General features: G+C 41.1%; 1 protein-coding gene across 6 annotated transcripts in view; it reads left to right on the top strand.

Moving 5' to 3' along the window:
- Nucleotides 1-12664, top strand: part of SNX25 (sorting nexin 25) — a 97298-nt gene that overhangs the window by 71219 nt on the left and 13415 nt on the right. For all 6 annotated transcript variants that reach the window (XR_008710127.1, XM_055567398.1, XM_055567400.1 and 3 more), the window contains exons 8-13: nucleotides 689-820; nucleotides 2530-2802; nucleotides 5185-5349; nucleotides 6629-6760; nucleotides 9880-10020; nucleotides 11462-11575. Coding sequence is in view for 5 of the 6 variants with exons in the window: in XM_055567398.1 (XP_055423373.1) it covers nucleotides 689-820; nucleotides 2530-2802; nucleotides 5185-5349; nucleotides 6629-6760; nucleotides 9880-10020; nucleotides 11462-11575 (957 nt within the window). In the remaining variant the exon portion in view is untranslated. The remainder of the gene's footprint in view (nucleotides 1-688; nucleotides 821-2529; nucleotides 2803-5184; nucleotides 5350-6628; nucleotides 6761-9879; nucleotides 10021-11461; nucleotides 11576-12664) is intronic.

The raw sequence follows: 12664 nt of genomic DNA, 5'->3' as shown, positions 1-12664 counted from the left end.
AGCATAGTAGAGAAGTTTTTGTTACATGTAAATAATGTGTATGATATATATGTTTTAGAAAACTTATGAATTTTTGCCTAACTAAAGAATTTATGACATTTTGATTCCACTACATGGAATCATTCTATTCTATATGAATAGAATGCTAGACATACAGTGGACTTTTATGGGTCAATTAAAATGATATGATACATACAAGAGATTTTTTTCAAATGAATGTGATATTATAAACAAAAAGGCAAGGTATGAAATCATTTGTAGATTTCCTTACCTATATGAAAATAGGATGGAAAACAAAAATGCCAATTTATTAGAGTCCAGCTACCTGGTCTTTTAAACATCTCTCTTGACTTTTTCTACTATGAGCGTGGTTGCTTTCAGCAGTCCATCACATAAAACAGGGATTTTTATTTGTTTCCTAGAAATGCGCCTGATACTGAGTAAAAGCCAAATAAATCCTTTGCTGAATGAGCTAATGATTAATAGAAAATTGGTATTTTTTGAATATGTGCACTTTGAATGTTTAGTAAGCTTTTTCAATTTAAAGTTTGGAAGGTGAAACAGGTACTCTATGACCTTAGAAAATGAGGCATTTTTTTTCCTGAATGTGAAAATGAATCCTTTGGAAGTCAAAGTGAACTGATATTTAAATTTAGATTTTTAAAAACTAATTACATTCGCTTCATAGATTCTTCAGTTCGAAGATATCTTGGCCAACACTGTCTACCGAGAGCAGTTTCGAATGTACATGGAAAGGATGGACAAGAGAACTCTAATTAGTTTTTGGGAGTCTGTGGAGTACTTAAAGAATGCTAACAAGGTAGGATATATAGGTCCAAAGGAATGTTAATCACTGGCTGATGAAAACTTGTGTTCTGGGCAGTGTATCTGTGTTTTTCAATAAAGCTGTAAGATAAGCTATACATTAAAAGAATATTTTAAACCAGACATATTATTGGCTCTATGTTCTAGCCCACAATGGTAAATAAAATTAGATTTTATTTTTATAGAAAGTGCTTTTAAATGTGTAGTCAAGGAGAAAAGATTTACAAATGTACCCAGTTACTGAATTTAATTTCAGGTAGTTATTTTGTAATTCATTATCAAAAGGCACATCTTACCCACTTTGCTATTATAAGTTTGGTTTTATCACCTGTACCTCATTCTCATAACCTTGTTATTTTTAATAATATTGTAATGTGCACACTTAACTGTACTTTTATTTAAAATAATTGTGTTAAGGAAGACAAAAAATAATTTTTGATTACGGATGCCTGTTACAGAGTAAAGCCCAATAATGAGCATTATGTTTTGTGCTCGGCAAGTTCTCAATATATATTTAAGAATTAAGTTGAAGAATGTGAAATACATATCTGTGAATATATGTCAACAAACACATATAACAATATATACAGCATATATAATACATACATTCTGAGAGGCTTATTCAAATAAGCCCAAAGAGCTCTATGTACATTAAATTGCTCATTTACACTTAATATGAATGTTGCTAGAGCTTAACACCAACTTAGAATACATCATACATCACAGACTGTGTTGGTTAAGGAACTAAATCCAGTCTCGTAGTATTTTGAAATCTTAAGAATTTCTTTCAGTGTTAATTTATAAGCCACCAATGACCTCATTTTACTCAATATTGTACTAGCCAGCTTTATTACATATTTTATCTACCAGACTTGACAACAAACTTGGCTTTGGCTGCTGTCAGAGGATTACTGTAAAGAGCAATCTAAAAACATTTCCTAAACTATTAAAAACAAGTTGAAAAATGTCAGTACAGTAAGAGGAGGGTATAGCTTCCTCAGATAACTATGTTTTGATCTAGCAACACTGATTAGGATGTAAAAGTTCCATGATGTTGTTATGTTCATAGTATTCATCAAGGCGTTTGTCTTCATTTTATTGCTACTGTTAAAGACTGCGTCATTCCTAGCGTTGTCTCTAGCAGAAATGCAAAGGTTCTGTTAATCAGATGAAAGAGATGTTTGCGCATTCAAAGTAGGATGGCTGTGACCTAAGTGTAGCATTTAAGACCAAGCTTGATTACAGTGTAGTAAGTCATTCTGAAGAATATGTCTCTTACTTCCACAATTATTATATTGACTTTCTTCTGAAGTAGGAAATTGGCACTTCTATTTATATTAGATGGAAAAGTCAAATTGAATTTAGCTGATGAATTATATTCCTGTGAAACTGAGATTTATGAGAAGGGAATCCAGTGCAAGAAGAGAACTGTTCTCATTCTTTGTTTTTTCCTTACAGCATTAAAAAGAATTTATATTTGTTAACTGTTCAATGTAAAGTGTTCCTTTTAAGGACTCAACTGGTTTTTTTTTCAAGGTCTGATGCTCACCCCTTGGCCCTGAACGTGCCCACAAAGCTGCACACTCACCCCACATTCCAGGTGTCTTCCTTCCACCTTTAAAATGCAGAGAATTTGGAAGAAAATAGTTTTTCTCAGAGACGGTATTTCATACTTTCTCTTTCCTTATCTTCCTATCTTTTCAGAATGAAATCCCACAATTAGTTGGTGAAATTTACCAGAATTTCTTTGTGGAGAGCAAAGAAATATCAGTGGAAAAATCACTTTACAAAGAAATCCAGCAATGTCTTGTGGGCAATAAAGGGATTGAAGTGTTCTGCAAAATCCAGGGAGACGTTTATGAGACCCTGAAGGATAGGTATTACCCTTCATTCATTGTCAGCGACCTGTATGAGAAACTGATGATGAAAGAAGAAGAAAAACATGTCTCACAGTTGGTTTCCAACAAGGATGAAGTGGTGAGTCTCATTTACCTTTCTGCTGCCTTTCTAGTGGTTACGAGTTGAACCGGACTAGGTGGGCACAGATTGTGGGAGTCAGATAGGGAGTGCACGTTCATCTTGTAACATATAGAACTTTGAAGCACCTCACTGCTTCTGGTCGGTGCTTCTTTCTTTGTCCTTCTGACCGGCTGGGTACCACTACCCAGCACTGAGTCAGAGACCTCCTTGCCCTGCCTGAGACACGTGTGAGTCTGATGCCTGAAAAGTGAGAGCAGGACTCTTGGGGGGTGGGGGAGACATTTGCGACTTAAGCCAGGTAAGAGAATCAGTAGCTGGACAGTCTAGCCTGAGACCAGACAAAAAGGATGGGGAAAAGATGAGAGGCAGAGAATGTAGGAAGACCTGCAGGAAATATTTTGGAGTTTAAACACAATCAGGTGAAATTAAGATGTTTTGAAACAAACCTTGTCCAACCATACCTGAAGTCTAATTTTCTTACAGTGTATTAGATCATTTTGGGTAGCCCAGTGGCCATCTCCCTTTCACTATTAATGATTTATATGAGTTTGAAAGTTTTGAAAGTACAAAGAAAAAGTGTTTTAGAGTCACTTTACATAGAAAGATTGTAATTTATCTTGGATTCTCTCTTTCTGTCCACTTCACTATGTCTCAAGCCCTGAGGAATCAGGTGCTTTTTCATGATAGTTTTAGAAGTGGATGTCTCTGAACTTCATTCAGACTTTTAAAAAAAAGTTCTATTATGGATCTCTACATTTTCAGTGAGCAGAACCACTAAACTAATTGGTCATTACTCATTGCATTTTATTTTTAGAATAGCACAGCTAAAACAAACTGATCTTTATCTCTAGCTCAAAAATTAAAATGGTTGATGTGTAAATGTTGTGAGCAGTTTATTCAGATTAGTAAAAGCATGAATATCCAACACATAAATTGAATAAAGACTTGAAATGACTGTTGATATGATAGGTAATAAATCGTAAACAAACATGAAAAATGTCCAGCGTCACCTAGGATTCAAAGAAGGGTGACATGTATCACTGACCTTTTGAAAGTTCCTATTCTTTGTTCTAGTACAGTCACTTTTAGAAATTTATCCTATGAAAATAATTAAAATGTAGGGGGGAAAAGGTTTATGCACTGTGGAATTTATTTTAACACATCTGGGATGGCAAAAAAGCAGAATCAACCCTCAGCAGGAGTAGCAATAGGAATATGCCTCAGTTTATTATCAATTCATAGAATACTCTGCATAATTGCCATAGCAGTTATAATCTTGAAGATTACAGTATCCTCAAATATGCAGCACTGTAGTAATATATTTTCTGAGAAAGTCAGAATACCCTCTTGAACGTGTAAAGGCATAGAATAATGTCATAATACATATACTCATGGACAAGAATTAGGAAGAATATATAAAAATGAAAACAGCCTGGTGTTCTATGATTATTAATATTTTCCTTTGACATTTTTTCTTTTTACTGTTTGTTACAAGTAAGAAAAACTAGAAGAAAAAAATCTGGAAGAAAGTTAAGGAGTAAACGAACCAGAAGACAGTTCTGAGCAGTTCTTCCGTGCTCTTGCTGCTCATGAATCTAATTACTAACATGCTGTTTGTTGGTAATCTATTCAGGTGTTTCTCAAATTATGTAGTTCTTTATGAGTCTTAAGTCACTTTCTTTTTTTTTTTCCTTAAGTCACTTTCAAGTGCTAGCCATCTAACTTATAAAATAATCGACCTCTTGATTAGTAAAATACATCTTTAAAAGAAGGACTGAGCAAAGTGTATGCTAAAAATACCTTCACTAGTGGGAATTTGGAAATTTTATTTTAAAAGCTCTGGGAGTTGGTGATGGACAGGGAAGCCTGGCGTGCTACAGTCCATGGGGTCACAAAGAGTCGGACACGACTGAGCGACTGAACTGAACTGATTTTAAAGAGACTCGCATGAATTTTTCATAATGTCCTAGGAGACCAAAAGCAAGCAAGCCAGGTCTCAGCATTTTGGGGGCAGAGTTTAGGCACAGAACATCTGGGTTTAGTTGGAAAGATAACTCAGTTGCCTTCCCTTGTTCTATGCAGGTTCCCATTTGGGAGATAGCAATATGAAATTTTTTTTGCCCTTTCTTTAGGCTATTAAATATTTCTTTTTTCACTGCAATTCTAAATACTAGTTACTTTGGTTCTAAATACTGAGATTTTTCACTTTGCTGAGAAAAAGCAGGCTGCTTCTAGGCTTTCTACTGTGGTTCTTTCCTTAGTGGAATCCAGTGATTTGGAGCGGTGTATTGTCATGCCCTAGAGCCTGTAGTGTAGGTAATACTGAGGGAAAATTCCTTCTTTATGAGATACGGTGGTTCCCGTGACGTTCTCCTGCAGGACTCGGGAGGTGAGGTCGGTGAGGAAGCTGTGGATGAAGGCTCCGGTCGGGTTAATGAACAAGCCAGCTTTGCTGTAAACAAGCTACGAGAACTAAATGAGAAACTTGAGTATAAAAGGCAAGCTCTAAATTCTATTCAAAATGCGCCAAAACCCGACAAAAAGGTAACTCTTCCATTTTCAAGGTTGTCTGTAAAAGTTGCCATTTTTCTAATTTGATAGATAGAAATTCTGTAAGTTCCACTCTTTTTGTTTTTATGGGTTTGGGGTTTTTTTGCTTCGAGTATAGAATTAGGGGACATTTGTCTTTTACCTGTTAGGGTCTGGTTTGTGTTTTCCATCCTCGGCTATAACTCTGTCTTTTATCTGACTTGTCTGCAGTGCCTTTGGGAAAGGCTGAACCGCCCCTTGTGACATAGTTGATTCTGGAAGTGAGTTAACTAAGCAGGGACAATCTTAATATATATATATTTTTTTTCTTTCAAACACTCCAAGCACAACTTAGATCATCTCATAGAACTATGCAAGAAATAGATTGTTTGGGGACTTCCTTGGTGGTCTAGTGATTAAGACTTTGCTTCCAGTGCAGGGGATGCAGGTTTGATCCCTGGTCAGGGAACTAAGATCCCATATGCCATGCTGTGTGGCAAAAAAGTGGAAAAAAAAAAAAAAAGGATTGTTTTGCTAGAAACGAAGAGAATTTGAAAGTTAAAAAAAAATGTAAACAGCATCTCACCCAGGCGGTGGTGCAGCCTCTTGGTTTGCATTCCTGCTTCGTGGGTCTGACAAGGAGGTTTCCCTTAACGTAGCTGCGGCTGGCACTCTTTGCTTTGCCAACCTGATCTCCTCTGGCACCTTCTGTAGGTGCATTCAGAAGCCTCAGTGATGAGTAAGTGCAGCAGGATGAAGAACCAGAGAAACAGAGTGAACAGAGAAACCTGCCCTGGCGGGGCGGGGTGGGGGCGGGGGGCGCAAACATGTTGACGGTGGAACCAAGGATGAAACAATTACAGCCTGTACTGATGCTACAGTGCAGGACAAGCTTGCTGCAGGCTCTCTCAAGAAGGAACAGGTCCCTGTAGACTGCATGATCAGGAGAGTTTTGAGGCAAAGCTACTGGCTTCAAATAATAGAGTTGTGTAAATTGCAGGGTGTCTTTCCCTTGATCTGTGTCTTCTGTAATGTCTTTCTTTCTTTCTTTGTAGTTTTCATTGTAGGAATCTTTCACCTCCTTGCTAAAGTTCATTTCTTAAGTATTTTGTGATTTTTTTTTTATGCTATTGTAAATGGAACTGTTTTCTTAATTTCCTTTTTGGAGTATGCATTGTCAGTATATAGAAACAAAGCTGACTTGTGTGTGTTGATTTGGTAACCTGCTACTTTCATGAACTGCACAGAGTTTTAGATGGTTTTGTAACTCCCGGGATGTTTTCCCCTGTGACAGATTGTTTCTAAATTGAAAGAGGAGATAATTCTAATAGAGAAAGAACGCACAGACCTCCAGTTGCACATGGCGCGAACAGACTGGTGGTGTGAGAACCTGGGCTTGTGGAAAGCCTCCATCGCCAGTGGAGAGGTAGGTACGACTGCTCCCCTTCCCAGTTGATTACGTATTTGTTCCCAGAGTGTTAAGTTTGACTTTATCAGATTAGATTTTGTCCCAAAGAATTAGGGTTGGGAATCGAAAGCTTATATTCATCCTTCTGGACTGCACTGGTCCTGCCTTATTCGCTCCGTATCTCCGTTCTGCTTCCTGACCAGGAGCTGTTTGTTGGGTTGCCTGGTATAGATCTCGTCTCCCTCCCCTTGGGACAGAACGTTGTCCTCGTTCACGAATCGTAAGCAACTTTCAGATAGAAACAGTTGATATCCTCAAATTACCAATTTCCTTTTCTACCGAGGGTTGAAAAAAAATGGAAAACACGACTTGAAATTTGGAGATAAAAAATTTTTAATGTATTTCTGATTGATCCATCCTGCTGATGTCAGTGGCTCAAACATCAGTAGCTCTAAGATCTTTAATAATGAATATTTCCTCCTGGAATTAGAAAATATTTTGCTCTTCTCTGAGGGACATGGGACAGTAGTTTTCAGAATACACCATATCGCTGTTTTTGAATGTAAAAACAATTTCATTTGATGGAAAAATGCTTTATACATTTATATCATTAGTGTAAACTTCCTTTCCATCTACCCGACTGTTGACACCTGGAGAAGAAAGTCAGGTCCACCCTACCTAGAGATTATCATGCTAAGCAGAGAAAGTCAGTATCATATAATATCACTTGTGGAATGTGAGTTGAAAAAATGATATAAATGAATTTATTTATAAAACAGAAACAGACTCACAGATTTTGAAAACAAACTTATAGTTCAGTTCAGTCATTCAGTTGTGTCTGACTCTTTGCAACCCCATGGACCATAGCACGCCAGGCTTCCCTGTCCATCACCAATTCCCAGAGCTTGCTCAAACTCATGTCCATTGAATCAGTGATGCCATCCAACCATCTCATCCTCTGTTTTCACCTTCTCCTGCCCTCAATCTTTCCCAGTATCAGGGTCTTTTCCAGTGAGTCAGTTCTTCGCATCAGGTGGCCAAAGTGTTGGAGCTTCAGCTTCAGCATCAGTCCTTCCAATGAATTATTCAGGACTGATTTCCTTTAGGATTAACTGGTTTGATCTTCTTGCAGTCCAAGGGCCTCTCAAGAGTCTTCTCAAACACCACAGTTCAAGAGCATCAAACTTACTGTTACCAAAGGGGAAAGGTGTGGGGTGGTGGGGGTATAAATTAGGAGGTTACAATTCACACACACACACACACACACACACACACTCTACTGATGCTCAGTGTGACTGTTGGTCTCCATCATTGTTTCATATGTCTGGACCAGTGCTCAACTCCTGAGATTTTCAAGGGCCCATCTGTCCAATTTATCTGTGTCCATCCCTGCTTTTCTCATCATCAGTGGCCTGACACTCTTTCTTGGGGAAAGGCTTAGAATTCACAAATCTGAAATTCCCTTCTAGTTTAGGAAGCAAAACCATGCACATTCTCCAGGTGCCGGCCTGAAAGCCATGCCACGTGAGCGCTTACCGAGTGCCCTCAGTGTGCCTTTGGTGCTTGTTGTCCTCCCATTAAGGTGCAGAGCCGGGTGCCTTTGTTGAGGGGAAGGGGGACAGCGGGTCAGGGGAGGTTGCCCAGAGCCTGGAACACCGTGAGAAACACTTAGTCACTGCTGATGGAATCACCTTTGGTGTAGAAGTCTAGAAAGGGGCATTCAGGGGATGTGGTGTCAAAAGGTATAAAAGAGGAGCCCCTGGGGATGGGGTACAAACAGATTCTGTTACCTCCCCAGCTTTGCTCAGAGCTGCCTCTGGCATTTCACAGTTGCTTATAATTGTCTTCCAAAGGCAGATACTGAGGAGGGGAGGGAAGGAGGAAAAACCCTCACAAGGCCCTTTGCCCTGGTCATCAGCTGTTACTCAGGAGCTTGCTGTGACCTTGGTCCCTGAAAAGATAACAGCAGTGGACACAGAGGGGTCATCTGACCGCCCAGCATCCACGAAGCACCCCAGTGAGAACGGTGGAGGAGCTGTGCGCTCCCGGGACAGTCGTGGGCTGTCTGTGCTCTACCTCCTGCCTCCCACAAGGGACGGTGGTCCTCCTCCCCGGTGGGGCTCAGCTGGTGCTCAGCAGAATTGCGTCCCTTTGCTTTGCTTCTCTGTTTACTCTTTTGTCTCTAATTCGGTTCATGACGCTAATTCAAGCTTCAATTCAGCGTATTTTCTTTTTGTTTCTTCTCTAATCCATTTACATTAGGAGCAATGGTGGCCTTTTCTGAATTATGACAGGGTGTGTGTGTGAGTGCTTAAGAGTTGTCTTCAGTTGGGAGGTAGAGGAAATCATGTCTCCCAATGTGAAATTTCATGAAAACAGAAACCACGGTGTGTGGAGTCCTGTGTTAAACTGGGGAAGTCCCCCATCCTTCTCTGAGAGAGGTTTTGATCTCACACACCTGTCTGCTTACTGTTAATTTGCTTTTTCAAGGAAACACAGTTAGGATGTTGAGTCCACTAGGCTAGTTTTCTTTTGCCGCGGAGCAAATTTTCTCACATTTCATGGCTCAAAACACCACCCATTTCTTAGCTCACAATTCTGCAGGTTGAGAGTCCAGCTGTGTGACTGGATTCTCTGCTCACTATATCGTAAGGCTGAAGTCAGGTGGCTAGCCAGACTAAGTTCCTGTCTGGAGAATCTGGGGGAAGTCTACCTCCAAGTTCATTCAGGTTCTTGGCAGAATCCAGTTCCCGGTGGGGCTGAGGTTTCTGTTCTCCTGCTGTCAGCCTGGCATTGTTCTCAGGTCCTAGAAATACTCCATATCTTTCCACGTGGCCCAGTCCATCTTTTTGCCAGCACTGCATGTCAGATCCTTCTTGTGCTTCCTCTTTTTCTACTCACCAAAGAAATCCCTCTGCTTCTGCAAGGGCCCCTGAGGTTAGGATAGGCCCGGTTTCAGGTGGGCTGTGCCCTATAAGGTAGCCTAAAGCCAGAGCAGAGCCCGTCCTTTTCAAGTCCTGGGGACCGTGCGGGACCTGCACGCCCGGGAGAGGGCGCCTGGAGGGGTGCGGGGATCTTGCCTGCCACGTCTGCTCACCGTGCTCTTTCTTGCTGTTGTGTTCACCTGTTTCTCCAAGGTCACAGAAGAGAACGGCGAGCAAATGCCCTGTTACTTTGTCACGGTAAGCTTACAGGAAGTTGGAGGAGTTGAAACCAAGAACTGGACGGTCCCCAGGAGGCTCAGTGAGTTTCAGAATTTACACCGGAGACTTAGTGAGGTACGAACGCTTGTGGCACAGGCTTAGAATTACTGAGCGAGAAGAGATCTCAGGGCCCATTTCCGTTTTAACGACACAGGGAAACTGGTCCCTCTTTCCCCTTTGCTGTTGACACTGGAAAAGTGGTATTTTCAGCCTGATGGTTGGAAATTTACTTGTGGGTCAACTGTCTAGTCTAGTCTGAGTCTTTGAATACACAGATCACTGTCTGACTTCCGTTGAACCCAACAGAATCCCAGAGCTGGAGGACAGCCGAGGGTATCTCTGGCCAGTGGTTTCAAAGCTGCCAGTTGTGACCCGTTAGAGGATAACGGGATCCGTTCGGGGTCACAGCAATAGAGAGTAGAACATACTGCATTGCATCACACAAAGGAATGGGTCAGTGAAGTGCGGTGTTCGAAGGCACAGACTCTGGGGCCAGGTTGCCGGAGTTTGCCTCCAGTTTGGATCCTCTCTTCCCTGGTCACCAGCTCGTGACTGGCCCTGCCGCTCCATCTGTCTGTGCCTCTCTGCCCTCATCAGTGGGCACAGATACGAAGTGCCATCTCAGCCGCCTCCCAGAGCTGTTGTGAGAATAAAAGGAGTAACCACGCACAAAGCGTTTAGAAGAATGTGCTGCACGTAGCAAACATTATTTGTTTTTATTAGTAGTAATTACAGTCATAGTGGGCTTTCCTGGTGGCTCAGTGGTAAAGAATCCACCTGCCAGTGTAGGCTTGGGTTCCATCCCTGGGTTGGGACTATTTGCTGGAGGAGGAAACGGCAGCCCACTCCACTATTCTTGCCTGGGAAATCCTATGGACAGAGGAGCCTGGTGGGCTACAGTCTGTGGAGTCGTGAAGAGTCAGACACGACTGAGCCGCTAAACACACGCATAGCTGTTACTCACGCCAGACTTCTCGTACAGTGTCTGGCAGGACACAGGATTTAATTCACAAAGAAAAGCCTGTTGTTATTATTTATTAACATCCATTATTATTATTATTAATATATTTACATTCTGCACTTTGCCCCGAAAGGCAGTAATAAAGCTGGTTCTTCCCATGCTCTACTTTTGTCAACCGTGATAACGTTTTACAGATGTGTTGTAAGCAAAACACATTCCAAGAGAAAAACTCTTGCCATGAGTCAGTTGTCCATACCCAGAACCCTGTGCTCTGTGCTGTTGTGCAGGCCCGTCTTCCCAGCCTGGCTCCAGGATTTCCAGCTTCCAGGCACTTGTCAGTCTAGGGACGAGTCTTAGCTTTTCTCATCACATGTCCTGTTCCTCCGTATTCTTTGAGCCTGGTTAGAACAGGTAGGTTTTCAAGGTATTCAGTCTCAGAGGAAATGAATACAAGAGGAAGTTACTTGGTTTGTTCTTATTAAACATCTAAAATAAATTTTTAAAGCTTTAAATGTAATTTTGAGATAACTAACATTTATTTCTTTTCCCTCACAGTGTTTCCCTTCTTTAAAAAAAGTCCAGTTGCCTTCTCTTAGCAAGCTGCCTTTCAAATCTGTAGATCAAAAGTTTATGGAAAAGTCAAAGAATCAATTAAATAAGTTTTTACAGGTAAGCCACTGAAAACTTTTTGGATGTGGAAGGAAACATTAGTTACTTGGGGTTAAACTGACTCCATTCTAAGGGTTTGCCTGTTCGCCTTCTATTCTCACACGTCACGCCAGATCCTCAAAATATCTTTGGTTTAGGGTTTGGGGTATTTGGGGTTTTTTTTCTTCTTTGTTTTTATTCTTTTTGTTTTTGTGTGTGTGTGTGTGTGTGTGTGTGTGTGTTTTGGTAGTTAAACTATTGTTGTTGTTCAGTCCTAAGTCCCGTCCAACTCTTTGTGACCCCATGGACTGCAGCACGCCAGGCTTCCCTGTCCTTCATCTCCCGGAGTTTACCCAAACTCATGTCCATCGAGTCGGTGATGCCATCCAACCCTCTCATCCTCTGTCGTCCCCTTCTCCTTTTGCCTTCAGTCTTTACCAGCATCAGGGTCTTTTCCAGTGAGTCAGCTCTTCACATCAGGTGGCTAAAGTATTGGAGCTTCAGCATCAGTCCTTCCAATAAATATTCAGGGTTGATTTCCTTTAGGATTTTCTGGTTTGATCTTGCAGTCCAAGGGACTCTCAGGTGTCTTCTCTAGCACAATTTGAAAGCAGCAATTCTTTGGTGGCGCTCTGCCTTCTTTACAGTCCAACTCTCATATCTGTACATGACTTCTGGAAAAACCATAGCTTTTGGCTCTATGGACCTTTGTTGGCAAAGTGATACCTCTGCTTTTTAATACACTAAGTTTGTTACAGCTTTTCTTCCAAGGAGCAAGTGTCCTTGCTTAATGTGTCCTTAAATTAAGCAAGTGTCCTTAATTTCATGGCTGTAGTCACCATCTGCAGTGATTTTGGAGCCCAGGAAAATAAAATCTGTCACTGTTTCCACTTTTTCCCCATCTATTTGTCATGAAGTGATGGGACCAGATGTATAGATAGAGAATATGCAGATACCATGTGTAAGGCTTTCTCCGGTTTTGTAGCTGGACACAACCTTGTAACTAGCATCCTGGCCCAGAGACAGGGTGTCTCCTGTCCCACCAGCATCACCACAGGGGACCAGAGTCCTGACTCCCAACCACGTAGTTACAGCTGGTTTTGAACATGA

The sequence above is a fragment of the Bubalus kerabau genome, chromosome 2 (assembly GCF_029407905.1).
Source record: "Bubalus kerabau isolate K-KA32 ecotype Philippines breed swamp buffalo chromosome 2, PCC_UOA_SB_1v2, whole genome shotgun sequence".
Lineage (NCBI taxonomy): Eukaryota > Metazoa > Chordata > Mammalia > Artiodactyla > Bovidae > Bubalus > Bubalus kerabau.
Note: the sequence above shows the minus strand (reverse complement) of the source record. Positions and strands in the feature narration are given on the sequence as shown.